The following is a 25,879-nucleotide window of genomic DNA, read 5'->3' on the forward strand; positions in this document are numbered from 1 at the left end:
TTTTCAACTTTCATTATTCTAGTTCAGTAATGGCCCCTAGTGCCGATTTAGTGAACTCCATTCTCTGTGTTTTATGCCTTCAGTGCCTTCTACAACGTTACCTGCATCATGGTAAAAATGAGCCACACCCCTCCACTAAATTCAACTAATTTAAATGTTTGTGATTTTCAAGGTTTTAAACTCCGCTGCATCTAAATTGCCCATAGGTGTTATTATGAGTGTCAATGGTTGTTTTTTGTGCCCTGCAATTGGATGACAACCAGTTCAGGGTGTACATTGCTGGGATAGCTGGGATCAGCTCCAGCACTCTTGTGATCCTGGTGAGGATAAGTGGCTCAAATAATGGATGGATGTACCTAATATAACAAAACTGTAAAATATACAGTAGTCTGCATAGTTACTTTTTTTTAAGATGTTTCTGTATTGATTATGTGTTCTCAAAAGCCCACATGGAATAACACTACTTAAGTTTGAATATTTGAACAGAAGTCATGGTATGATACAGTACAAGTCTACATCACTGCAAACCAGACCGTACATTAAATCACCCCCCCCCCTCCAGATTTCCTACATTTTAGAATTAGGCAAGGTAGGTAGCTTTTTTTGTTTTTGTTTTTTTTACATTATCCATTTGTAACTTGACATCCGACATGCATGTAACCATGAATCTGCTTTACCCTCAGTCTCTCAGCCTGGCAGTGTGTATTATTTATTACACAACATGCTACTATTAAAATATATCTGAATAAAGTGATAGAAAGACATTTTTGAATTTTATTCTTTCACGATGAATAGAAGTCAAATGGGTTTCATCGCGAAACACCGGAATATTAGCAGAGATGGTAAATAATAGGACCCAGCAGCAGGAAGCCAAAACGTAAGCATGGATTTTAGGAAGGTCAATAGAGCTCGTGCACCTTTGTCATAAAATCACATGATTTTTGTTTACATCGCCATATTGCCAGTTAATCAAAGCATTGTTGCAAGTTAATTCCGTTGCGATGAAACGAAAATACGTCTTATAGTACAACACCCAGAGTTTTGTCCGGTACCGTTAAACATTCGGGAGGTGATAATAAACAAAGGTACGTGGAAAAATTAGAGACGCTTGGCATAGAGGATCTATATTTAATGCGAAAGTTGACGTTTTCGCCGATAAGAAATTGGACTGTTAATTCGCTTCCGCTTGTCTTGGACAACTGGACCTACACGTGTATCTCGTGAGTAAGTTGTCGAGATTTACACCGAAGAGGTTGAAAGTGTATAAAAGTCTGGACGCATACACATAATTTGTTGCTGGATCTGTTCTCAATTAGGAATAAATCCCACATAGTGATAGACCCACTCAGATTTTTTTTTCAATACAAATACTAATATTTAAATAAATGACACCCGGTTTTACATAAACTTGCATTCATTCGCTATGACTGGGGAAAAAAAAATAGGACAGGCATTCGTCTCCGTACACGGAAGCGTATTGCGGCCACACGTTAACCTCCGTAAACCTCTCTGCGACAAATGGTTTATTTTCTTTTTTAAAATACGCATTTTTCTCAAATGAGTCAACTTGGCGTTTTAAATACTTTTTGATAATTTGAGATTGAGAAGAATAATTCCTACCTGAAATGAAATGATCCCTACACAGGTGTGTGTATTATGTCGGGCACCTTCCATCCCGTTTAATTGCCGAAATCCATCGATCTTATCTCATCTTTTCATCTGGTATTCGAAAGAATGATATCTTTTAAGCACTGTCTATTGTAACAACCAAAACCACAACTGGTCTCGGGCACTGTGAAAAATCTGCTCCGATTCAACGACTCCCGCACTGCCGAGCAGCTTTGTTTGACCGGCAATAGGACACCGCAAAACGGTGGCGTCACGTGTACGATTTCTATTCCCAGGCAGAGGTCGCACACGAGGAGTCAGTCCAACAAGACAACGGTACAAAAATGGCAAGTCAAAAAGCTCGGTCTGAAAAACATGATCAATGTCAAAAATCGGACATGGCGAAACATGAAAATGTAACTTGACTAGATGCAGCTCATTAATGCTCTGACATGGGGCCAGGCAGTTACGCTAGCTGACATGAACACACGTGCATATACTGTAGACGTGCATATATATATATATACACACACATATATAATGTATATATATATATATATATACACACACACACAACGATCTGGCAACAAAAGAGAAAAGATGAACGCTTATACTGTATTTGTTTGGCACAGTTTTACGCCGGATTCCTGAAACCCTCTACATCTATCCGGGCTTAGAGAGGTGTGACGGTCTGAGTGCTCCCCCGTGTTGAAAAGTCCCTTAGGGATTAATGCGCGTGCAATTTAAAAAAAAAAAAAAATCCACTTTTTGTACATCCATGATTCAACAGAGGATTGTTTGGGTATGGGTTCAGGTGATGTGACACTTACTTTCACTATCCCAAATGTGCCTTAATGACTGAGCTCAAACAATCCTCTGTTGATTCTTGTTCAACGCTGGAACGTGCTTTCCAGTTGATAAATATCAAACAATACGTTCGCGTTTGTTTCTGTATTCTTTCACTCGCTGTGTTTGGCTTTGTGAGAGGTCCATAGCGAAATGCACACGGAGCGAAAATGAAACGCGGTAGGAGCACGGATGGGGAAGTTTCAGACTGGCACGGATGTACAAAAAGTCGAAAAAAAAAATCTAAAAATTCGACGCACATGCGCATTAACCTGAAGAAGACCTTTCAGCACTGGGAGCGCTCAGACCGTCACACCGGCCTACAGATTGCACTAGCTCGTGCCCCCATGGGGCTGCATTAAATCCATAAACACTGAAAAAAAAAAAGAAATAACGCGCTCAGGAATATGTAAAAACACAATTACCTGAAGCGCTTTAAATTTCAAGCTGATTTACTTGCACCGTTTGTGTTTCAGTTCACTGTGTGGCGACAGCAGAATTGATCCCAAAATACTTGAAATGGTGGAGTCTCCATCCTTAATAATCTGTTTAATTAATATGAGACAGTAAGATGGCACCGCGCACTTTAGTGAACTCAGCCAGTGTTCCCAGGGGAACGCAAGGGCAGGAGATGCAGTACATTAGTTTTGGCACTCTGACGCGATGTGGATAAGCAGCCAGATCATCAGAGGAAAGACTGGACAGCTGTGGGTGTCATACTTGCTTTAATTTGATGAGCGGCCATCCTTCCAGACACCTTCAGCCACAGTCGCCTCTGACATACTGACTCACTCAAAGGGATTCGTTCCATTTGGGCAACCTGGTTGGGACAATGAACGGGCTGAGAGCGACATCTACAGGCAATGGACACTTCCTTTTTCACAGGCACATACCTTTTGGGAGATAAACGTTTTCTGCACAAAGTACAATTAAAACAAAGGTAAAGTCTTGAAATGAAGTAGGTAAGTTAAGTTAAGTAAAATCTTTTCATGCTTTTTAACGTTTTCAGTCTGAAAAATATACACACAAACCAAAGCTGTTTCCAAGCCGTACAACAAAGTTAATTATTTAGATTAACTTTTGATCTTGTTTAAATACTGTACTTATTTTCCACCACGATTTGCAAAAAAAAAAAAAAAATCCTTAAAAAAATCTGTGATTTTCGTTTTTTTTTGTGTGTGTCCCTCATAGGTGAGGTACATCAATGATGAAATTCCAGGCCTGTCATCTTTTCCAGTGGGAGAAGTTGCACGATTGTCTAAATACTTTTTTTTGCTCCACTGTACGTCAGTGTAATGCGTGTGTGTGTGTGCATATATATATATATATATATATATATATATATCCTCACAGTTCTGAGGTCCCTGGTTCAATCCCGGACCCAACTGTGTGGAGTTTGCATGTTCTCCCCGTGGCTGTGTGGGTTTCTTCCGGGCACTCCGATTTCCTCCAACATCCCCAAATACATACAACACTAATTGGACACTCTAAATTGCCCCTCGGTGTGATTGTGTGTCTGATTGGTCATCTGTCTCCATGTACCTTGCGATGGACTTTCCGACCTGCGATCTTCAGCGCCACCCCCGTGAGCTACAGTTGCTATGCCCCACAATTTTCCAAAACAGCAACTGAACATAATACGTTTGAACTGGATCATCTATTTCTTATTCCAGATAATATAGAACTTTATAGAAATAGATTTCATTTAAAGAAATTGATATAATTTATAGACTATAGAAATTCTATTGTTCTGTAGAATTTCTATTGAAAATCACAGCCAACGTTCTATAGAACAAGTTCTGTACAAATTCTTTTGAATTCCATAGAATTTCTATAGAATTCTTTTTTTTTTTAAGCAGGGAACTACGCTAATCGTGTTCTCAACGTTTGAACCGTGGGAAACCTTTGTCTTTGTAAGTATTGTATGTTCACAGACATTAGGTCGAGGTCACAATTGTATTTTATTTGAAAGCTCGATGTAAACGAGTGATCGTAGATACAGCTATGGGCTGTTTTCGACTGACATCACAGACCTGATTTAGAACGCAGGCACCATCTTGGTTTGGTGAATTCACGTGAACACACGTAACTGAGCAGGAGTAATTTCAAAAGAGTATGAATAGGGGCGCACTGCTATGTTATCAGTTGCTCAAACGGGCGTTGTAAAGCGTCTTTCTTTTAATTCTCAGTTGTGATCAAGAACCAGTGGGAGAAAACGGAGCAGTTAGCAACCAAACGGCGACAACTGTGGCTGTCTCGTATTAGCAGAGTCGATCTAGCAGCTAAGCACAATACTTGTGTGAATGCAATGCATGTCTCCAAAATCTGGATTTTCTTATAAGTTTGCAAAAATGAGTTACCACACCGCTAGCTGTTTCGTGAATAGAGTTAAAAATGTAACCGTGGAAGTGGAGAAAAAGGTGCGGGACTTGGGACTCGTCCAGTCGAACCTCTCTCTCTCTGTAACAAAAACGAAAATAATCTACACCTATTTCGATGGTATAATCAACAATTTAACACAACAGTGACTATAATCACATGGCACGTATTTAAATTGTATTGTGCGGTAAACTCACCTTGGCAGTGTGGGGAGACAGGTTGCTTGCAATGGATACCACTGCATGACGAACCCAGCCATTGATGAATTGGTTGTAGGCCTCCAGACCTTTGTAATTCTTTAGTTGGTCCACGGAAAAAGCACTTGAGAAGAGATAGTTGATGATGTCTGGATAAGTTACAGACACCCACAGTTCGAAATTCTTGCTTCATTTGAGTTTCTCCAAGGCATATGGGTCGATATTGTCGATCAAAGCACATTTGTCCTAACGGTTTCTGGAAACATCTTATGAGCACCGATAACGTTCCAAAGTCTTTTTAGCCATCATGCGTCACTTCTAACAGTCATACAAACATTTGTGTAACTCCGGTCTATGCGCAAAAGCATTAGAGTGAACCCATCCAGCACGGCCAGGTGCCCTGGATGTAGTCAAAAGTCTACTGTTGTGTTTAGCATAAATAAAGCTAGCTACCTGTACTTTACACTACAGCACTCAGTGCAATGTAGATGTTTCCTGTATCATTAAGTTACATTTATTAATTCATTTACCACAAGAGACCTCCATGAAAGCAAGAAAAGAACACCTCGTGTACAGAGTTAAGTGTGGTGGCTGTCTAGCCTCATAGTAACGTGTCATGAGGACTGCACACAGGTATCAAACTGGTAGTCCATTAGCAGCAGACTAATATGTGCAGCTACAAAAAGGTCCTCTTTGTATACAAATTTGTTGCTATGTTAATACATACTGCAATTTGTTTGCAATTATAGCTACACATCTTTGTACCAAATGCAAGAGCCAGAAAATGGACGATTCACATTTATTTACATGGCATCAAACAAAAAATTAAGCCTCAAGCTCAGGCCAACCTAGTTACATATTTGCACAAATATTTATGAAAAAAAAATATTGGCAACAACAAATTCTGCAAATCAAAAAAAAAAAAAATTACAAAAACTGAAGTACTTCAGGCAATCTTAGATACAAATTGTGTACCATTTGCTATGCAGTCTCATGCAAAATGTCGGTATACAGTACATCAAACAGCACAGAAGGATTTGTTCCCAAAGAGAACCAGACCTGAGAAAATAATTCATCAGGGGGCATACGTCAACCCTGACCTTTACAGCTGTCCGTTATTGCCTCGATAAGGAATTCGAGTGAGATTTGTGCCTCGTCCCCTTCTTCCAGCATATCCCCCTCTGAAGGACTGGCCCTTGCGGAACCATCCTGGGACCCCAAATGTCTCCAGATTGCGCTTCCGCTCCTCCGCCCAGGTTAGTCTGAAAGAAATGTTTGAGGCAAAAATGACCATCAACAAGTTAAAGAATACAAGGTGGGGTGGATAAGTTATAATACCCGAGTTTATTATTAGAGGAGATATTATCAAAGAATGACTTTGCTTTGTCATAGTAGCATTTTGGTCCGAAATGATCCTCTGTATTTAGGTCTGCATCACTGATTTGTTTCTCTCCTGTATTGTCATTTCCATCTGCAGAAAAAGGATAGATCTTATTGCTGCATGAGTAAAGGTCAACGCTTTCAAATGTGCTCATTTGTGGCTAATATGCATGCCCAAGTAAGAGCTCAGGAGTTGCAATTTGTGTCGAACCAACCTTTCATATTTAATCTATCCTGCACCTCGCGCTCCAACTCCTTATTGAACTGCGCATTTGAGGAGTCAAAATCAAAGTCTGTGTCAAATTTCAGCGTGGCCGACTGAACCCTCGCCATCATCAGCAAGCCCCGACTGCGGTTCCTGCGTCTTCGGGCGCCTACAACTCAACGACGAGCAATTATTCATTGTAAAAGTTCACTTGTCTGCTATTTTGGGAATATTTACCTTGGCGTCGGGGAAGAGGCCCATTTCCATTTTGCTGCTGAGAGGGTTCTTGGAGAGAAGTGGGCACAGTCGGGCTTGATCTTACTTTCAAAATAAGATGTTCATGACATTTTAACAGAACATGTAGGTCCTCTATTAACCCTAAGAAATAAGCGTATATCAATTTGCAGGGGCCCGTAAATGCGCTTCCCACTTACTGGTAGAGTCAAAGCCCCTTCTGATAGTAGCTTCTCCTCTCACCCTTAAGGGCTTTCTCTTCTCCCAGTCCTGATCTTGCTCCTGGGGAACAACCACAACTCTCTTTTCTAACCCTTCCACATGAAGGGTTTGAACTGCCTTTTCCACCATCGGGGCTTTTCGAACATGCAAGCCCGGGAAGATGGTCCCTGAATTGGGGGAGGGGGGTGGGTGGGAGAAATACATTTTTAAAGTGTAAAAAATATGAAGGTTAATTTTGCCTCCGACTTACCAAACCCAAGAGCCGCAGCATACTGATGATTAAGAAGTGAATTGGCCGCAAGATGGCTGTAGGCAGGCAACTGGAGTGGACTAAATGGTCCAAGGTGTGGGTAAATACCTGATGGCCTCACACTTGACTAGCAAAAAGATGATAAAGGCTCACACTGACTGATCATAGTGTATCAAGCAGATAAAAACCATAATGTATTGATTGATGGGATTCTTAATTCAAACTAGAAAAAAAAAATGCATGAGCTTGTGTGAAGTCACATCAAAATGGATAAAACATTACTCACCTGCACTATCGCTGGATCTGGAGGTAGACCATGGCGCTCTGGGTCTTCACACAATGTGACATCTCTGATGTCACTTCCACGGAAGGTGATATACTCGTAAATGTCATCTTTGGGGGGTGTGGGTCTGTCGGTAGGTCGCCCCTCCGTTCCGAAGCATTTGACTGGTTAGAAGAGAGCACTCAACTGGGCTCAATTGTTCCTGACCGTCCAAAAAGTCCCCGGGCTAATGGCTGCCGTTTCACTCACCTTTCGCCAGCACAACTGTGGAGTTCACTTTGTCGATTGTATACAAAATCCCTTCATAGCGATTTTGGGCTTTTGAAAGTAACCCTATTTTGCAACCAATGTAGGGCTTTGCAGAACTCATGGCCGCGTTTCAAAGAACTCATCAGCTCAACTCGCACGGTGCTAGTGACAATTTGAAAGGTCTGCTCCAGGCCAAGCAGAAGCCGCGCCCACCTTGTTCCATCACACCTGGCCGTGACGAGACACTGACCGAAGCTTTCATTCAAACTTGTAATTGGCTTAGCATGTGCCATGATTTGAAATAAAAATCTTTGAAATTTTGAATAATCTAATGTTTGAAATCAATGCGGCTGCATTTTAATTGTGAGAAGCGCGGTAATTTAACAAATACGTAACTGCAAATATAATTTCAAATAAAAACGCTACAAAGAGCAGCCATTATGAATAGTTTAGGAGATGCACTTAAAGACCTTGTAAAGGGATCCAAAAGATGTGAATTTAACGTATCACAGAGAAAAGGGAGGTTAAATATGCAAAACAGGGCTCACCCTAAAGCTTCAGGATTGTGTTGGGGTGTCTGCTGAATGTGCAACCTTCAACCATCCATCCAGGCATTTTCTTTGCCGCTTATCCTCACGAGGGTCGTGGGGGGTGCTGGAGCCTATCCCAGCTTTCAATTTGCAGGAGGTGGGGTACACCCTGAACTGGTTGCCAGCCAATCGCAGGGCACATGGAGACAAACAGCCGCACTCACAATCACACCTAGGGGCAATTTAGAGTGTCCAATTAACGTTGCAGGATTTTGTGATGTGGGAGGAAACCGGAGTCCCCAGAGAAAACCCACACAAGCACGGGGAAAACATGCAAACTCCACACAGGATCAAACCCGGGTCTTCAGAACTGTGAGGCCAACAATTTACGAGCTGATCCACCGTGCCGCCTCTTCAACCACTGATCTAAAAAAAAAAAAAAAAAAAAAGACTGGATAGTGCATACACATTGAGCATATGTCGATTGGTTGGAGCCAGTTGGCCACCATCTTGGTACTCCCAAAACCCGTGGCGGACATGGTTTACAGGTTGGATTATGGCGGAGGTTTTTTTCTCGAAATTTGGCTTGTAGAATTAAAACTGGTCGTGTGAGCTTGACATTTTTTCAGTTCTGGTAACATGAAGGATTTTTTTAATCCAACTTGGTAAGTCAAAAAAGGCTAAATGCGAAGGAAAGACATATAACACCGTGACAACCAAGAAACGTTGCATATTACCTAGAGCCCGATTTCCGTGGAATGTTAACTTATCATCATAACATAGCAAAAAAAATGAGCATTTTTTGTCATAAAAACATGAAAAGTTAAGTATAAGTCTTGAGCTAACGGGTACGTTCAGGGAGGACTCTTTATGTGTCACAAATGTGTCCTCATTTCTGTCTAAACTATATTTGAGAATTTGCTGGATGTTACATGCATGTATTACATAACATAGTTTTAACTGAGCCCATACATCTTTGTCATCAGTGGGGGCCAATCCACAACTGAAAACCATCATGCTTTGCCCCTGTCCACCTTCTCTTGCTGCTCTTACCTTGGCTACCACCACAACTGCATAAAAATACACATTACTAGTGTCATGCAAACACCTCTCAGTTAACCCGAAACGGTAGTTGTGTTGCTCATTTCAATTTGGTTAATGGTACAAACATTATATTCTTGTGACATACAGTATATCTAACATAATGACAGATTTGTCTGTCTTCTGTCTTAATGCCCGTACATCGTAACTCGGCAACAACGGACGATGTTGAGGCCTCACGTCACCGTGGCACAGGTTTCAGTTGCAACTCTCAGTGGACCATTTCAAAGTTGCGTTGCTTTTGGACAAACTGTCACTTGCCAAACAGCTCAATACAGGTGTTTATTTTTCACAGATATTAGCATCTCTTTCCACATCCTTTATGGGTTTTTAGGTAATTATGTTCAGTATTTTAAGAAAAATAGTCCATCCATCCATCCATTTTTTAGCCGCTTATCCTCACAGGGGTCCCAGCTTTCGTCAGGCAGGGTACACCCTGAACTGGTTGCCAGCCGATCGCAGGGCACATGGAGACAGACCACAGTCACACTCACAATCACACCTTGGGGCAATTTAGAGTGTCCAATTAATGTTGCATGTTTTCGTGATGTGAGAGGAAACCAGCGTGCCCTGAGAAAAACAAGCAGGCAGGGTGAGAACATGCAAACTCCACACAAGGAAGGTTGGGATCAAACCCGGGTCCTTAGAACTCTGGGGCCAATGCTTTCCAGCTGAACCACCGTGCCACCCAACAAATATAGTTCCCTAAAAAAAAAAAAAGCTTCCCCTGTGACTTCCAGTCTTCCCATTTAATGTGGATATTTGATTTCTAAAAGCCTCAATAGCAATGAATTAAAGTAAAAACCGGATAGATGTGCTGTATCCAATCACTTTTGCCCGGCACATTTCCCAGCGTGACGGTTAGGACACGAGACACTGGAGTTAAACTTATAAGGTGTAGAAGAAAAGAAGGGAAAGAAAAGACAATAATAGATTCAAGAAAATGGAATTAGAATAATAAACAGATAAGTTAATACATGAGAGTTATATCTAGAAATAATTGGTAGATTCATTAAAACATCAACCAAATTAGTCCATCTTGAGCCTCCTTTTAAATAATTAAAATGATAAAAGCACATCTGATAGACTAAGACTGCGAAGACGTTTTAAAACGAGTAAAAAGGACCTCAAAATTAAACAGCACAGGGAGCCACTGACGTTAAAACCGGTGTAATGTGTTCCCGACCTCTGGTCTTAGTCAGCCCAGGAGCTGCTGAGTTCTGCAGTAATTGCAGATTAGAGATGGTCTTTTTGCAAAGACCAGCAAAGAGGGTCTTGCACCGAGTCTAAACAACAGGAGATAATAGAATGCATCAGCACCTCGGTGTTAGCCTGAGAGAGAAAAGGGAATATATCGGCTATATTTTTTAAGATGGTAAAAGCCCATCTGAGTCACCTTCTTGACGTGTGGAATAAAATTTGGCTCAGAGTCAAAAATAACATGCGGGCTCTTGACACACCTCGGTGTGTCAGAATCTTGTAGTTACGATGATAATTTCTCTTTCTTGCCTTTTCCACCAATAGTTCAAAAGCGCGTTTTGTCTTGGTTGACCTGCAGGAAATTCATTGCCATCTATGACTTCATATCAAAAACACATCTAAGCTGTGTCTCATCTGCATGACTGTGGAAGCGGGAAGAAAAGGAATGGACCCAAAATTGTAAAGTGTTTAGGGTGATCTGGGTATTGGATCGAAAAGGCAAGTTATTGGGTTCACACAAGAAAGAACTCAACCATTTGTCCTTACATCAATCAGATGATTGTTACCTCAGATAAAAGTCACTGTACAGCTGTGTTAAAAATTACATTCTGAGATAAAAGCCTGGACGTGATCCCATCAGTTTTGCTTTTGAGGTGGTTTGCAAATTCCTCGCAGGTGTGTCTGATGATATCATGGGAGCCAAACAGTCATTTCCATGATTTGTTGTTATTGGATTTCTCGGGGCGGCACGGTGACTCGGCTGGTAAAGCGTTGGTATCACAGTTCGGAGGTACCGGGCTCAATCCCGGACCGGCCTGTGTGGTGTTTGCATGTTCTCCCCGTGCCTGTGTGGGTTTTCTCCAGGCACTCCAGTTTTATGTCCCAAAAACATGTAACATTAATTGGACGCTCGAAATTGCCCCTAGGTGTGATTGTGAGTGCAACTCTTTGTCTCGATGTGCCCTGCGATTGGCTGGCAACCAGTTCAGGGTGTACCCCGCCTCCTGCCCGTTGACAGCTGGGATAGGCTCCAGCACTCCCCGTGACCCTCGTGAGGATAAGCGGCAAAGAAAATGGATGGATTTCTAGGAAATGAATCAGGGCTTCTGTTTTTCTACAGGATATCAGTGATGTAGCCACTATGGCAAGAGTCAATCTGTCGTATGATCATCCTAGCAACCAGTTCGGTGCTTGCTGGTGCTGTGACGCGATCTTGTAAAAACGAGGCCTTCCTCTCTCTACGCCTTTGCTCACTGAAAGAAGAAAGAAGATTTGTGAGGCCTGCACGAATAAAAAAACAACAAAAAAACAACAAGACAAACAGTTATGCTTAAGAAGGATGGGCACATTGACACTTGATGGAAATCTTTCACACTATTGAAACTAGGAATTTTGGTGTCCACACCTGCACACCTGGACTGTATCACTCAAAACTGTGGATTCGTCCAACTGCAGTGAGAAACACAATCGGAGATGTCCTTCCACACATCAGCCATGGATTAACAGTACCTTTACAGCTGCAGAGAATTTATTGAAGATAATATTCCTGGCTTATTTTTAAAAGATCGGAACAATGATTTTAGTTCGTTCATTTTTCTCATTCTCAGGTTGCTTTTTGGCGGAATGTTGGCGTCGTATTTTCCATAAACGGTTCAAAAATGCTGCTCCACATTTCACTACAACGGCAGATGAGGCAAACGCACTTTGAAAATGACCTCATGAAAAAGTTTGCCGCCTCCCATTCCGTATGAAAGTGATACATTTTTGTCTTCTTTAATACAGCATCCATACTCGTGTTTGTCAAGATTTCATAAGCGAGAGCTTAAAATAGGGGGGAATTCACTGACAGCGTGTTTTCTTCTACTGTCATTGTTTGTTTGAAAAAAATACGACGGATGTCGATCGCGATCGGCCGAAACTGCCTCGATCGCGATCGACGCATTGACCACCCCTGGTTTAGAGCAACAACCATATTGATAAGTTTCCATGGTTAGTAGTGACACTCACTTGATGACTTATGGAATAGCCAAATGAGCAAATAAGTAACAATAATCAAAAATAGACCAAAAAATGAAATCATCCTCTGCTTTCCTGAAGTCTGGGTCGTTACCAGAAAACCCAGAGCGGCTCAGACTGAAACAGAGGTCCAAAGAGATTTGTCCTATTTCTCACCGTAACCTTGTAACGTTCTTTCTGTGGCGTGACGATGAATTTGTCTCCGCTTGCTTTCTTGCTTGTAATCCAGATGCAACAGCAGGAGCTGGCTCAGATCAGGCAGCAGGAAGCCAACATAACAGCGCTGGCAGCGATCGGTCCCAGAAAAAAAAGCGGAAAATGGAGTCGCCTCTCAAGGCCGCGAGCGCCGAGGTAGTCCACTTTAAACAATTTGTTGCAGGCTTGATTTGTCTCATTCGGAATGAACGACTCACGAAAAGTTACTCCCCGTTGCTTTGTTTCGGGGTGCAAGGTCGGGTTCCAGCCAACCCGAGGGCTCCAGCAGAGGTAACTGCGGACAGCTAACGCGGCACCGCATTATCCGAGTTATCCTGCAGGACTTACTTTTTTGCCCGGAGAATGAAAGAGGCGATGACCACTCGCGCCTGCTCAACAAAAACTTCCGAAAGTAGCACTCTTGGCAAAATGACAAACCTTCCATAGCTTTGCGAAGGAGAAGTTTGATGACTTTCTCCGCTTGTCTTTGATCCCTCACTGCCATGAAGAGACATCCGTCAGCAGGAAGAGAATTATCTGGAACACTGAGGAGACGACGCATTTAAAAAGCCTCCTCCGGCTCAGGCCTTTTGTATTTTCAGCGATGGAGCAAATATCAGTGCAGCGGCTTGGTTTCAGCATTCCGTTTAGCTGTCACACTCACTCACACTTCAGCCACACGGCACAAAAAGCGAAAAAATAAAAAAATTCTGTAGAGCTGAGGACTTCAAATGCCAATGGCATAAAAAGAGGCAAAGCATCGTTTTTCTCCGATGCTGCTAATTTTGTAAATGCGAGTGTTAAAGCTTGTTATCTACCATCATAATTGGAGGCTATTTTAGATTCCATTACGGTGATTTTTTTTCCCCCCACCCGAAATACCAGACGTGCTAGTTGTCCTTTTGTCTGCTGAATTGCTGCCCAATCCGGTCGATGCCAGCAGGAATTTCATGCGAATGTTCTTTATCTTTTGTGCCCGAGCCAAAAGATTCACAGGAGGAAAAAAAAATAAGGGAGGAATTAAAAAATGAGTTTGACATTGTGTTAGGTTTACAGGCTGATGTTGCCAATGAGCAGAGATCGAGATGTCCTTCTCATCAGTGTCAATCGAAGTGCTAAAAATCTGCAATGTGAAGAAACCAAAAACCACTAGATTGCACTGAGCCCAATAGGTTGGATTTTTACATTTTTGTGTTTAAGGCTCCGTCACACCATGACGTTCTGGTCAACGTTCTCTGAACATTTCAATCGTTCTATTTTTCAGCGTTCTCAAATGAGGATGACACATCTGCCGTGTGATTTACGTGTGTCTAACGCACGAGAAGCGTGTAACAGCCACCAAATAAGATACCCCTAAAAACCATTAGTGTGTGCTAACGTGTCACTGACGCGCGACGAGCAATTTTTCAACGTTAGACGAGCGTGTTGAGCGTGTGACTAAATGGGTGAATAACGACAGAATAGCGTTTTGCTGGCGTGTAATTTTTACAGTGGAACGGGAACAAAAACATTGGAAATTTCATAGTCACAGTTGTTATCGTGAGTTTGAACAGTCAGCATCATGGCGCCTAGACAAAAAAAAAGGTGTGGTGCGGACTTCAGCAATTAGCGCTCCAAGTAAGAATGCAAAGCCTCTTTCACTAATAATGTCTTTGGAGGAAAAAGCACACCAGGAGGAAGAGCACGTCCGAGAAGTAACGCACCATGTGACACCCCCTGGAGACCCTACACCATGAAAACCCCAGTGATGACGGTCCAACGGTAACAAACGATACGTAAGAACCAAGTAACGCTAGAGTAACGACTGACTAACGATAGCCAAACGCGTGCAACGCTCGGCGAACGTTAGTAAAACGTTCCACGCACGTTCTTCAACGTTCTGCAGCGTTTAAAATTTAACGATGAACGCTGGTCTCGGTGAGAACTTTTGTGCATGTTCAAAACTTTTTTTCCGGACCGGCGTTCTCCACTGATTTCCAGCGATCATTGACGTTCACTAGCGTTCGAACAACGCTCTTCTGGTGCTATCTTGGCGACCATGGGCGACTACCAACGTTTCCTCAAATGCTATAGAACGCTGACCAGAATGTCATGGTGTGACGGGGCCTTTAGAAAAGTAACTGATGGTGTAGTGGCGCACACACCCCTGACTTTGGTGCAGGCAGCATCGGATCAAGAGGGGCGGTGGGGGAAGAGTGAAGCTCCAGGGAGAAGAGATAGCAAGGGTAGGTGACTTCAAATACCTGGGTTCAACAATACAGAGCAATGGAGAGTGTGGTCAGGAAGTGAAGAAACGGGTCCAAGCGGTGTGGAACAGTTGGCGGAAGGTGTCTGGTGTTCTATGTGACAGAAGAGTCTCCGCGAGGATGAAGGGCAAAGTTTATAAAACAGTGGCGAGGCCGGCCATGATGTACGGGTTACAGACGGTGGCGCTGGAGAAACAACAGGAAGCAGAACTGGAAGTAGCAGAAATGAAGATGTTGAGGTTCTCACTTGGTGTGAACAGGTTGGATAGGATTACAAATGAGCTCATTAGAGGGAAAGGTGAAGTTGGATTTTTTTTAATACAAGACGAAGACAAGGTGCGAGACAGCAGACTTTGATGGTTTGGACATGTCCAGAGGCGAGAGAGTGAGAATATTGGTAGAAGGGTGCTGAGTATGGAGCTGCCAGGGAAAAGAGCGAGAGGAAGACCAAAGAACAGGTTGATGGATGTGGTGAGGGAGGACATGAAGACTGTGGGTGTTAGTGAGGAAGATGCACGAGATTGGCTTAGATGACCCCTAATCGGGACAAGCCGAAAGGAAAAGAAGAAGAAGAAGCGTGGGATCGATTCCCGCTCAGTGATGGTGTCGATATCTACCCTGCGACTGACTGGCGACCAGTTCAGGGTGTAGTCCGCCTTGCGCCCAAAAGCTATCTGGCTCCAGCTCTCCCGTGACCCTTGTCAGGATAACTGGTTTGGATAATGGATTGGCGGCACGGTGAGGCAGCTGGAAAGCGTTGGCCTCACAGTTCTGAGGTCCTGGGTTCGATCCTGGACCCACCTGTGTGGAGTTTGCATGTTCTCCCCGTGCCTGCGTGGGTTTTCTCCGGGTACTCCGGTTTCCTCCCACATCCCAAAAACATGCAACATTAATTGGAGACCAAATTGCCCGAAGGTGTGTCTGAGAATGGACCCTAAGGACCAGCATTTTTAGCACATACTGCAAGACCTCTAGTTTGGATTTAATAAAGCTAAACTTTCATCTCTCGTAAGTCTGGTCTGCAAACAGCTTTTGCTGTCAGTCAATTTAGTGGATAAAGCAAATAACATTTAAGCATGTGTCGCTGTTTTTTTTTTCCCATTTAAAACTGACGGGCTAGAAGGTGTTTGTGGACTCCCACTGAACTTGAATTTGAATGTAATCGGTTGCTTCTGAATATAGCCACATTTCATTTTTAAGAGGGAGTAGCCTTGTGAAACCAGATTTATTTGATTTATTCTAAACTTCATTTCACAAGGTAAGTGTTTATTTCAGTTGTTTATTTACCCCTCCCCTGTCAAAAAGAGTTACATTAATCATAAAATTAAATTTAATTAAAATTACGGCTATATTTAGGTTATATTAATGGTATAAAAATACCGAAATGATATATCTCGATCAAAATTATTTTACAACACAAAAACCATGCATTTGTGTCTTCTTTTTACAGGCACTGCATTCTTGTTCCTTTATTATTATTATTATTTTAATCTGCCGGGCGAGGCTATCGTATTGTGCTGTTTAAAAAGTGGAATCAATATATTGTTTAATACCATTTCTTGGAGCTGAATTTGCCTTGATTTGTTATTTTATACTGTGATTGGCTGGCAACCAGTTCTGAGCGTGTTTGTCGCCTCCTACCTGACAATAGCGGGGATAGGCTCTAGCACACCCGCAAACCTTGTGAGGATAAGCACCTCAGAAAATGGATGAATGCATGTTACGTATTTTACACAGATTTTATGAAAAAACCATTGTGTTTTAGGTAACTGAATTTGCTGATTCCTATTTTATGTAGTTATTTTTGTTTTGTTTGACATTTTTTTGCACTGATTTTAAAAACTATACCTGTCTTCACTATTTTTATTCAGTACCGGAGTAGCTGTTTTGTGAGTAGTTCCTTACTCAAGTAATAGAGCTTTCCGACTGGCGATCTTCAGCTCCGCCCCCCTTAGCAACAGTTGCCATCTCCCACAATCTTCCCAAATGGCGACTGAACAGAACAGAACAGAACAGAACAGGTTTGAAGCAGATTCTCTATCGCGCATTCCCGGTAACATTGCGGTATGTTTTTTGCCAAATGCACCAGACTTGTCCAAGAGGGTTCTACAGAGAGGTCTCAACTATTTCACGCAAGGATATGTACACGGAATTAAGATTTTGGACAGAGAACGATGCAATGTCAGAGTGACAAAGAAACGACGATGCAACGATGCAAAAAAGTGTGACACCTCACAAACTTGATATTGAAATCCAATAGAATAAAATAGTGGAATCGTACTGCGCATGTAAAGCAGGGTGAGTACTTTTTACTTGGCAATATCACGAGTAATATCGTTGTAGTCTTTAGAAGTGAAGTGGGTGTATTCAATTGACTTGGCTCGTAATGGAGCCCAGTGCTCTGTCTTTGAAGTCCAAATAGGCAAACAGAGATTTCTCTTGCATGACATGCCACATTTATGTATCACTAACCCGACTGACTCTTCGGCATAAAACATGACACACTTCATTCAGCAGGTCAGTGATACGCTAACAAAGTGAAAGTTGTTCTCCTGCAATGTGTGAAGCACTGATAATAATTCAATCAAACTCAGAGAAGTTACTTCTCCCTCCCTTAGCTTCGAACACACAGCCTTGTGTTTGTTGTCCACATTTAGTTGTACGTCCGCTCTTCCGCAAGCCTTAATCCATCGTAGATACTTCGGCAACTGTGTTTTAGGCTTTGGACAATGAATGAACCGGGCCCCTTGTAACCTAGCTGGATATCTTTCATCAGAATTGCCCGTTCTGAGGACCATTTTCTTCGTAACATTAACTTTTGCAAGCGCACGCTTCTGACAATCAGGATTGTTTGTGGGACAATACGGCGAGAGGGGCGTGTCAAACCAGGAGTTAAGACAATGCGGCTACCTGATTGGCTATTGTTGTATGAGTGATTGACAGGTCGGAAAGGTCCATTATTAGGAAGACTACTTTTTATTTTTACTTGAATTCCATGTTTCTGGAGTAAAACTACTCTTACTTGAGTACAATTTCGCGACTCTACCCACCTCTGCCTGTGACAAACTGGTCATCAGTTCAGGTCGGTGTATAGAACCTTCTTGGATCCTGGTGCCCTGAATCTGATGAACAAAGTGTACCGTGTGGGTTGACATCCACATCAGTGCCGCACATGAAAAAAGACTGAAGTGCAGTGATTAATATATCCATAAGAGGGCACTGTTGGACCATATTCAACAAACAGCATTAAACAGTAATTGCACATGTTCACACTGGAACATACGCATATTCTTCATCGCCTTGAACATTAAAATAAAGGTGCATACGTCTTGAAATGATATTTCTTTGAAAGGGTTAGGGTCTAGCTCATCATTTATCAGTTCCTATATGGTTATGGTAATGAAGGCAGTGTATAGTCTTCAGTCCATGGGGGATATTCACATGCAAAACATGCAGATGGATATCTTTGTTCAGTCTCAGTCCAAAGCACTGCTTCGTACTGATTATGATTTGTTGGATTTGAGGATCAGGAAGTTGTTTACTGTCTTCTCTCCACAGACAAAATTTCTTGCACGTGCAAGGCGTCATCTTCCCTGTGTGGCTGTCGAGGCCTAAGCAAACTTCTAAGTCCCCTCCAATATGACTCGTCAGGCTGTATTTGCTCAAGATACTCTGGGACAGCAAACTCAATTCCACAGTCTTGTTTGAGTTTGCATAATTAGAGCTTGCTGGCTGCTCGCAGGATAACACCGTTGAGCGACAGCTCGGAAGATGAATGAATACATCTGACAGATTCCGATATATGCTTAAAATATAGTGGATTTTGTCATAGGGTCAATCACACCACGTTAAGATGCCGTGAGTCTGGCAAAGTCTTACGTTTTGTTGAAGTTGTAAATTTCTTTTTAAAAAAAGTGTTTCATCCATTTTGCAATAGTGAACCACTGTTTGTCACTTTGTGTGTATCTACAGTGGACTGAAAAAAAATAGACAAATATTTGGATACATTCATTTCCTGCGCCATCGCTTGTGCCATTCTGCGGTGGCACCCAAAAATAAGCAAGGAAAAGCAAAACATATATATGGAGTTAATCCTTTGGATACACCATGATTCAACCGGTGCGCTGACGTCGCGCGTGATGCCACCCGTGACACAAGATAGGCTACGCTACGGTCACACTGTAGGGTATGATGATCAATTCTCATTTTTTTTGTTTAATCCTATTATTTTATGTAGTCGATCAAAAACAAATGTGATTTCTCATGTGAACGTAATCCATCCCCAAAAATGCTGTAACATGGCAAGTGTGTTTACACAAGTAAGGCTCCACATGTTGGCCTTACTCCTGATGGAGCTGTCAGAATTTCCAGGATTTTGCGCTTCCTGAGCCAATATTTTCTGATATCTGTCAGTTCTGAAGCATTTCTTGTCGCAACTGCTTCCTGCTCCTTTTCCAGCCATTGCTTTTTCACGCCTGTCTGTTTAGTCAAATGATTATGACATTTTGTCGGCTTCTGATAGGTCGGATGAGCGCAACCTGAGCGTCGAGACCGCAGTCGCGTCGGATACATATCTGACAGGTATCCACATAAGAGACCTGGTCCAGATTTAAATCATCTGAAATGTACTGTTAAATTGACCTGGAAAAAAATCCAATAGGCTTCATGTCACATGTGGTGAAAAAAAAAATCTGAATAGATCTACAGTGTGATAATCTTAGGTAGAGGTTTTTTTTCCATATTAACGACAGGACTTGGTCAATGACCTGAAAAGCGCTAGCATCACTGTTTCCAAGGTGACTGTTGGTAAAACACTAAGACGCCATGGTTTGAAATCATGCATGGCAAGGAAGGTTCCCCTGCTTAAACCAGCACATGTCAAGGCCCGTCTTAAGTTTGCCAATGACCATTTGGATGATACAGAGGAGTCATGGGAAAAAGTTTTGTGGTCAGAAGAGAACAAAATGGAACTTTTTCGTCATATTTCCACTAACCGTGTTTGGCGGAAGACGAATGATGAGTTCCATCCCAAGAACACCGTCCCTACTGTGAAGCATGGGGGTGGTAGCATCATGCTTTGGGGGTGTTTTTCTGCACTTGGGACAGGACGACATTTTGGGGAACAACCTCTTTCCCTCAGTCAGACAATTGAAGATGGGTCGTGGCTGTCTCTTTCAACAAGACAATGACCCGAAGCACACAGCCAGGAAAACCAAGGAGTGGCTGCGTTAGAAGCATATCAAGGTTCTGGCATGGCCTAGCCAGTCTCCAGACCTAAACCCGATGGAAAATCTTTGGAGGGAGCTGAAACTCCGTGTTTCTCAGCGACAGCGCAGAAACCTGTCTGATCTAGAGAAGATCTGTGTGGAGGAGTGGGTCAAAATCCCTCCTGCAGCGTGTGCAAACAACTACAGGAAACGTTTAACCTCTTTAATTGCAAAGAAAGGCAAATGTACCAAATATTAAAATTGTTCTTCTCAGGTGTTCAAATTATTTGAACTTATTTGCAGATGTATCACACAAATAAATCGATTAAAAAAAATCATACACTGTGATTTCTGGATTTTCTTTTTAGATGATCTCTTTCACAGTGGACATGTACCTACGATGAAAATTTCAGACCCCTCCATGATTTCTAAGTGGAGAACTTGCAATATAGCAGGGTGTTCAAATACTTATTTTCTTCAATGTATTTTTTAAAATCAAATCAAATCAACTCATGTTCTGTAGGGATCTCTCACTGAGATATTACATAAGCCAGAAAAGGTCAAGTTTTCTTGTCGCCAATGTGGTCTTGTCAAGCCGGCACGAAACGCGGTTTATGAATCCTGAGGATTGATTCCTTCGGCCTGTTATCATAATATTAATGTCAATGTAAATGCAACCATTTTGTCTCAAAGGTCACTGACTCGTAGAGAAAACTGATGAATGTGTCACCCCATCTCATCTCATCAGGTCTCTCTTACTGCGGTTTTCTCACGTGCCAGATGTAACCGCAGGGGATCGTTTATGAGGAAAACTCCCCATTATACAGCATTTCCCTGTGATCGTTCTCAAATAATTGTGTTGTCTGTTAAATGGTCATGTTAACGTCTGTGAAATTAATGTACCCTGACAAACATCGCACATAATAACAAAACCGTGGTGGTGTTCTTCATCTTGAAAAGTACGTACGCTGGGTATCGATTCCATTCTTCGGGTGATTCTGGAGACAAGAGGACAAGAGAAACAAGACCCCTCGGGGCATGAAAATTCTCCTCTATGTGTATCCTCTGTGCATAATTGAACAAATTAGCAATGAGCAGCTGTTACCTGTTACAATGACCTGTTTTAATTTTATCACCACGGACATGAGGTCTGACAGCATCTGCATGCTACATCTGTTGGACTTTCTGATTAGCTCACCAATTCCAGCGCGCAGAATATCATGACAAACATAATCACCGTCTCCCAGTTTCACTTCCTCCCAGGTCTGAGGAGATGATGAAGTACACCAGCCCATTTTGCTCCACAGGTCTTTTGAATTGATTCACCTGACTGCAACCATACGAGGCAAAATTCCTTTGATGATGATCACTGTTTGCTAATTAACGGGGGAAAAACTTTCTAGTTGGATGTTGTTATCACAGAGGACGTCGTAGTTATGGGGGTCCACGGAGGGCTGGTTCCAAACACCAAATTACATAAATGTGTAATGGGGTGGTTGTAACAGACAGTTGGGCATCTAGCTTGATTCTGAGTTCACAGATTGGTTCACATTTTGTAATGCAAGGCAACAAAAGAACCGGGAGAGACTAAGTGACATTTAAAATGAAACCTCAACAGCTTTAAGGTTTTCTTTGAAATGCGCAGTGTTGAAAGTTTGTTGTCTTTTTGGAAAGAGAAACAGCGGCTCCATTGTGGGACTGGGTGGACTTGAATGTTTCTAAAAAAGGAGGAGAATTGGTAAGATCTTTCCTATTCCGATCAATTCGCTTATCGATTTATGGGGGGGCGGGGGGGGATGTTGGGGGGTGAAGTAGACTTTAAATGGATTAAAATAGGAATGGAATGCTTGAAATAAAATTACAGTGAAGAAAATAAGTATTTGAACACCCTGCTATAGTGCAAGTTCTCTCACTTAGAAATCATGGAGAGGTCTGAAATTTTCATCGTAGGTGCATGTCCACTGTGAGAGAGATCATCTAAAATGAAAAATACAGCAATGTATAATTTTTTTAACAATTTATTTGTGTGATACAGCTGCAAATAAGTATTTGAACACTTGTCTATCAGTTGGAATTATAACCCTCAAAGACCTGTTAGTCCGGCTTTAAAAGTCCACCTCCACTCCACGTATTATCCTGATTCAGATGCACCTGTGTGAGGTCATTAGCTCCATAAAGACATCTGTCCACCCCATACAATCAGTAAGACCCTCACATGTAACATGGTCAAGACCAAAGAGCTGTCCAGAGACACCAGAGGCAAAATTGTACAACTCTACAGGGCTGGAAAGGGCTACGGAGAATTTGCCAAGCAGCTTGGTGAAAAAAGGTCCACTGTTGGAGCAATCACAACAAAATGGAAGAAGCTAAAGATGACGGTCAATCTCAAACGGAGTGGAGCCCCGTGCAAGATATCACCTCGTGAGGTCTCAGTGATCCTTTAGAAAGGTGAGGAATCAGCCCAGGACTACACCACAGGACTTGGTCAATGACCTGAAAAGAGCTGGGACCAACCTTTTCAAGGTGACTGTTGGTAATACACTAAGACGTCATGGTTTGAAATCATGCATGACACGAAAGGTTCCCGTGCTTTAAACCAGCACATGTCAAGGCCCGTCTTAAGTTTGTCAATGACCATTTGATTGATACAGAGGAGTCATGGGAGAAGGTTTTGTGGTCAGATGAGGCCAAAATGGAACTTTTTGGTCATAATTCCACCCACCGTGTTAGGAGGAAGACGAATGATGAGTTGCATCCAAAGATCACCATCCCTACTGTGAAGCATTGGGGTGGTAGCATCATGCTTTGGGGGTGTTTTTCTGCACTTGGGACAGGACGACATTTTGGGGAACAACCTCTTTCCCTCAGTCAGACCATTGAAGATGGGTCGTGGTTGGGTCTTTCAACATGAAAATGACCCGAAGCACACAGCCAGGAAAACCAAGGAGTGGCTCCGTAAGAAGCATATCAAGGTTCTGGCGTGGCCTAGCCAGTCTCCAGATCTAAATCCAATATAAAATCTTTGGAGGGAGCTGAAACACAAAACCACAAACAGTAACGGAGGACATTCTACAGGCTACAATCACTGGTATGCGTTAGGTAGGGAGATTAAATGGTGGCGCGCAGTGGTGTATGGGTAATTCCGCGAAAAATGTGACATCAGTGAAAACAACCCATTCAAGGTACAGCGTCTCCCAAACAGGATTATCATTCAAAGTCATATATGTATTCTGATTACGGCTTGTCTCAGTACTAAGGTTCCCACTGGACCTAAAGGTTATATTGACACACTGGAAATGGTTGTAAGGACACATTATTTGTCGAAAATCATGAGTCTGAAGGAGATCTTGTACTGAAAGTAGGGTACAGTATTTGTGGCTTTGCTTGTTGTTGACAGTCACGGTCAATCAGCTTAAGCAATTCTTTACGCCAGCACAATGTTTTCCAAAATCGGTGCCACATCGCTGACCTGCACGCTCTGGAATGGAGGAAGCCAAAAACAATCCTTCAAAGTAAAGTGTGCGTGCTGTTACCTTATATTGTCACAAAGAGACAAAAGAACAAAATAGTTACTCTGCCTCTGCGAGGGGCTGAGTGCTGGCGATGCGCAGCTCCGCAGTGGGCCGCCCCTCAGGGCCACCACCCCTGCCGTCGGAGGCAGGACCGCGTGCCGAGGAGCTGGCAGGCGCAGCTGGTGTGACTGGGCGCGAGGAGACGGGCGTCCACGTCCGCCATTACCGCTCCCACGGCTCCCGTGGATCATAAATCCCCACACGTGGGCTCATTAGGCCGACTTCAGATGCCCCGGTTCACGGTCAATGGAATGCCAAACAAGTTGACATATTTTTAACAATGGATCATCTCTCGAAATAACCTTCGCCCGTTACTGTGGTTTACAGTTATTGCCAGTACCATAAAGGATTTCTTGTCTCTGTTTGACCAATTAGAGCTGCCTTAGACAGTGCAGTTGTTTACCGATGTTATAGACACAATCGTGACAAGTACTGACTATTTACCGTAACTACCTCAGCGGATTTAAAATATGTAGCCCCCATGAAATCTATTGTTAGTTTACAAAATCCTCTCCTGAGACATGGCACCCGTTGCACATGGACACCATTAGGGGGACATCCAATTTAAGTCTCCCACTGACGCGCTTGTGAAAATTACCATTACATCACAGGAGCGATTTACGTTCAAATAATGAATCTTCATACTCTTCATAATCTTCATATTCATAATCTATCAATGCGCCAATGCACATGTTTATTTTTCAATAAAAAACAATTTATTAAATTGTGATCACAACTTTCTTCTCCTTCTCAATGTGTGTGGATGGTAATGCAAATACAACCAAAAGTCCAAGGATGCTATTACATTGTAGTGCATGGGGTTGCATAAAATGCCATGCAATTACTACATGAGAACTGGGAGCTCCTTTCAAATTTAAAAGTATATATTTTTTTATTTTTTTTTTCAAAGGTTGTGTATTGCTAGCATTCATACTGGGATTAATAATACAGTATCCCTTATGGAAATCGATTGAGAAATTCCGACTTAATTTTTAGTGTCCACGTGCATTGCTTTCTATTGTTAGGGGCGTGGTCATGCATAATTATGTTATGTATCTCGTGTGTCTTGTTTTTGTTGGCCATTTTCATTTTGTGTGTAAGTTTTTGTGAGTATATGAGATTCTTGTTAGTGTATGTGCCTCTTTACCACGTCCTAGCGTTCCTGCGCCCGATAATCAAGTGTCGTTTTGTCTTGTACAGTATCATGTTTTTGCCTTGGAGTAACCTGACCTCGTTTCATGTTTTTGGACCTTGCCTTTCGCCACATGTTTCTGTGCTTTTGCCTTTTTGGACTGCTCCCGGTGTTTTGACCTCAGTCTGGTATTAAACATTCCTCGAAAACCATGTCTTCACCTCGGAGTCCTGCATTTGGGTCCTACCTCTCGTCCCTTGCTCGTGACATCTATAGAAACGTCAACCTCTCCAACATGGCTGTCACATAGACATGTCAGTTAGCGGGGTGAATATAGTGCGCCGCTGGCATCCATCCATCCAGTTTCTGAGCTGTTTATCTTCACATGGGTTGCGAGAGTGTCTATCCCAGCTAACACCCTGAACTGGTTGCCATCCAATCACAGTGCACATGGAGACAAACAGCCGTACTCACAATCACACCTAGGGGCAATTTAGAGTGTCCAATTAATGTTGCATTTTTTTAGGATGTGGGAGGAAACCGGATTGTCCTGAGAAAACCCACACACAGGGAGAACATGCAAACTCCACACAGGCATGTCCAGGATTGAACCCGGGACCTCAGAACTGTGAGGCCAATGCTTTACCAGTTGATGCACCGTGCCGCCTCCACATAATAATAATTCTGATAAATTATTGGAAAGATTCTGTTTCCCAGAATGCATTGCTCTCGTTAAATTACCGTCATTTTGACTGTGTTTCGATACACTTTTATTATTGTGCTATTTTTTACGGGTGGGGTTTGATACTTAAACTGGTGTCATTTTT

General features: G+C 42.5%; 1 protein-coding gene across 5 annotated transcripts; it reads right to left on the reverse strand.

Moving 5' to 3' along the window:
* Positions 1 to 5,815: 5,815 nt before the first annotated feature.
* On the reverse strand, positions 5,816 to 8,062 carry lsm14b (LSM family member 14B). Of its 5 annotated transcripts, none has more exons than XM_061809642.1 (8): positions 7,854 to 8,062; positions 7,608 to 7,768; positions 7,322 to 7,448; positions 7,050 to 7,238; positions 6,853 to 6,900; positions 6,626 to 6,784; positions 6,369 to 6,501; positions 5,816 to 6,292 (listed from the first exon to the last, which is right to left on the reverse strand). In XM_061809642.1, exons 1-8 carry the CDS (start codon positions 7,972 to 7,974, stop codon positions 6,133 to 6,135), a joined length of 1,098 nt encoding a protein of 365 aa, XP_061665626.1. In that variant the 5' UTR covers positions 7,975 to 8,062; the 3' UTR covers positions 5,816 to 6,132. The 5 variants fall into 5 exon arrangements, with proteins under 5 accessions (XP_061665626.1, XP_061665618.1, XP_061665600.1 ...); XM_061809634.1 differs by having other exon boundaries at positions 6,626 to 6,790; XM_061809616.1 differs by having other exon boundaries at positions 6,626 to 6,787; positions 6,853 to 6,936; positions 7,854 to 8,061.
* Positions 8,063 to 25,879: the final 17,817 nt, after the last annotated feature.

This window comes from Syngnathoides biaculeatus, chromosome 2 (assembly GCF_019802595.1).
Source record: "Syngnathoides biaculeatus isolate LvHL_M chromosome 2, ASM1980259v1, whole genome shotgun sequence".
Lineage (NCBI taxonomy): Eukaryota > Metazoa > Chordata > Actinopteri > Syngnathiformes > Syngnathidae > Syngnathoides > Syngnathoides biaculeatus.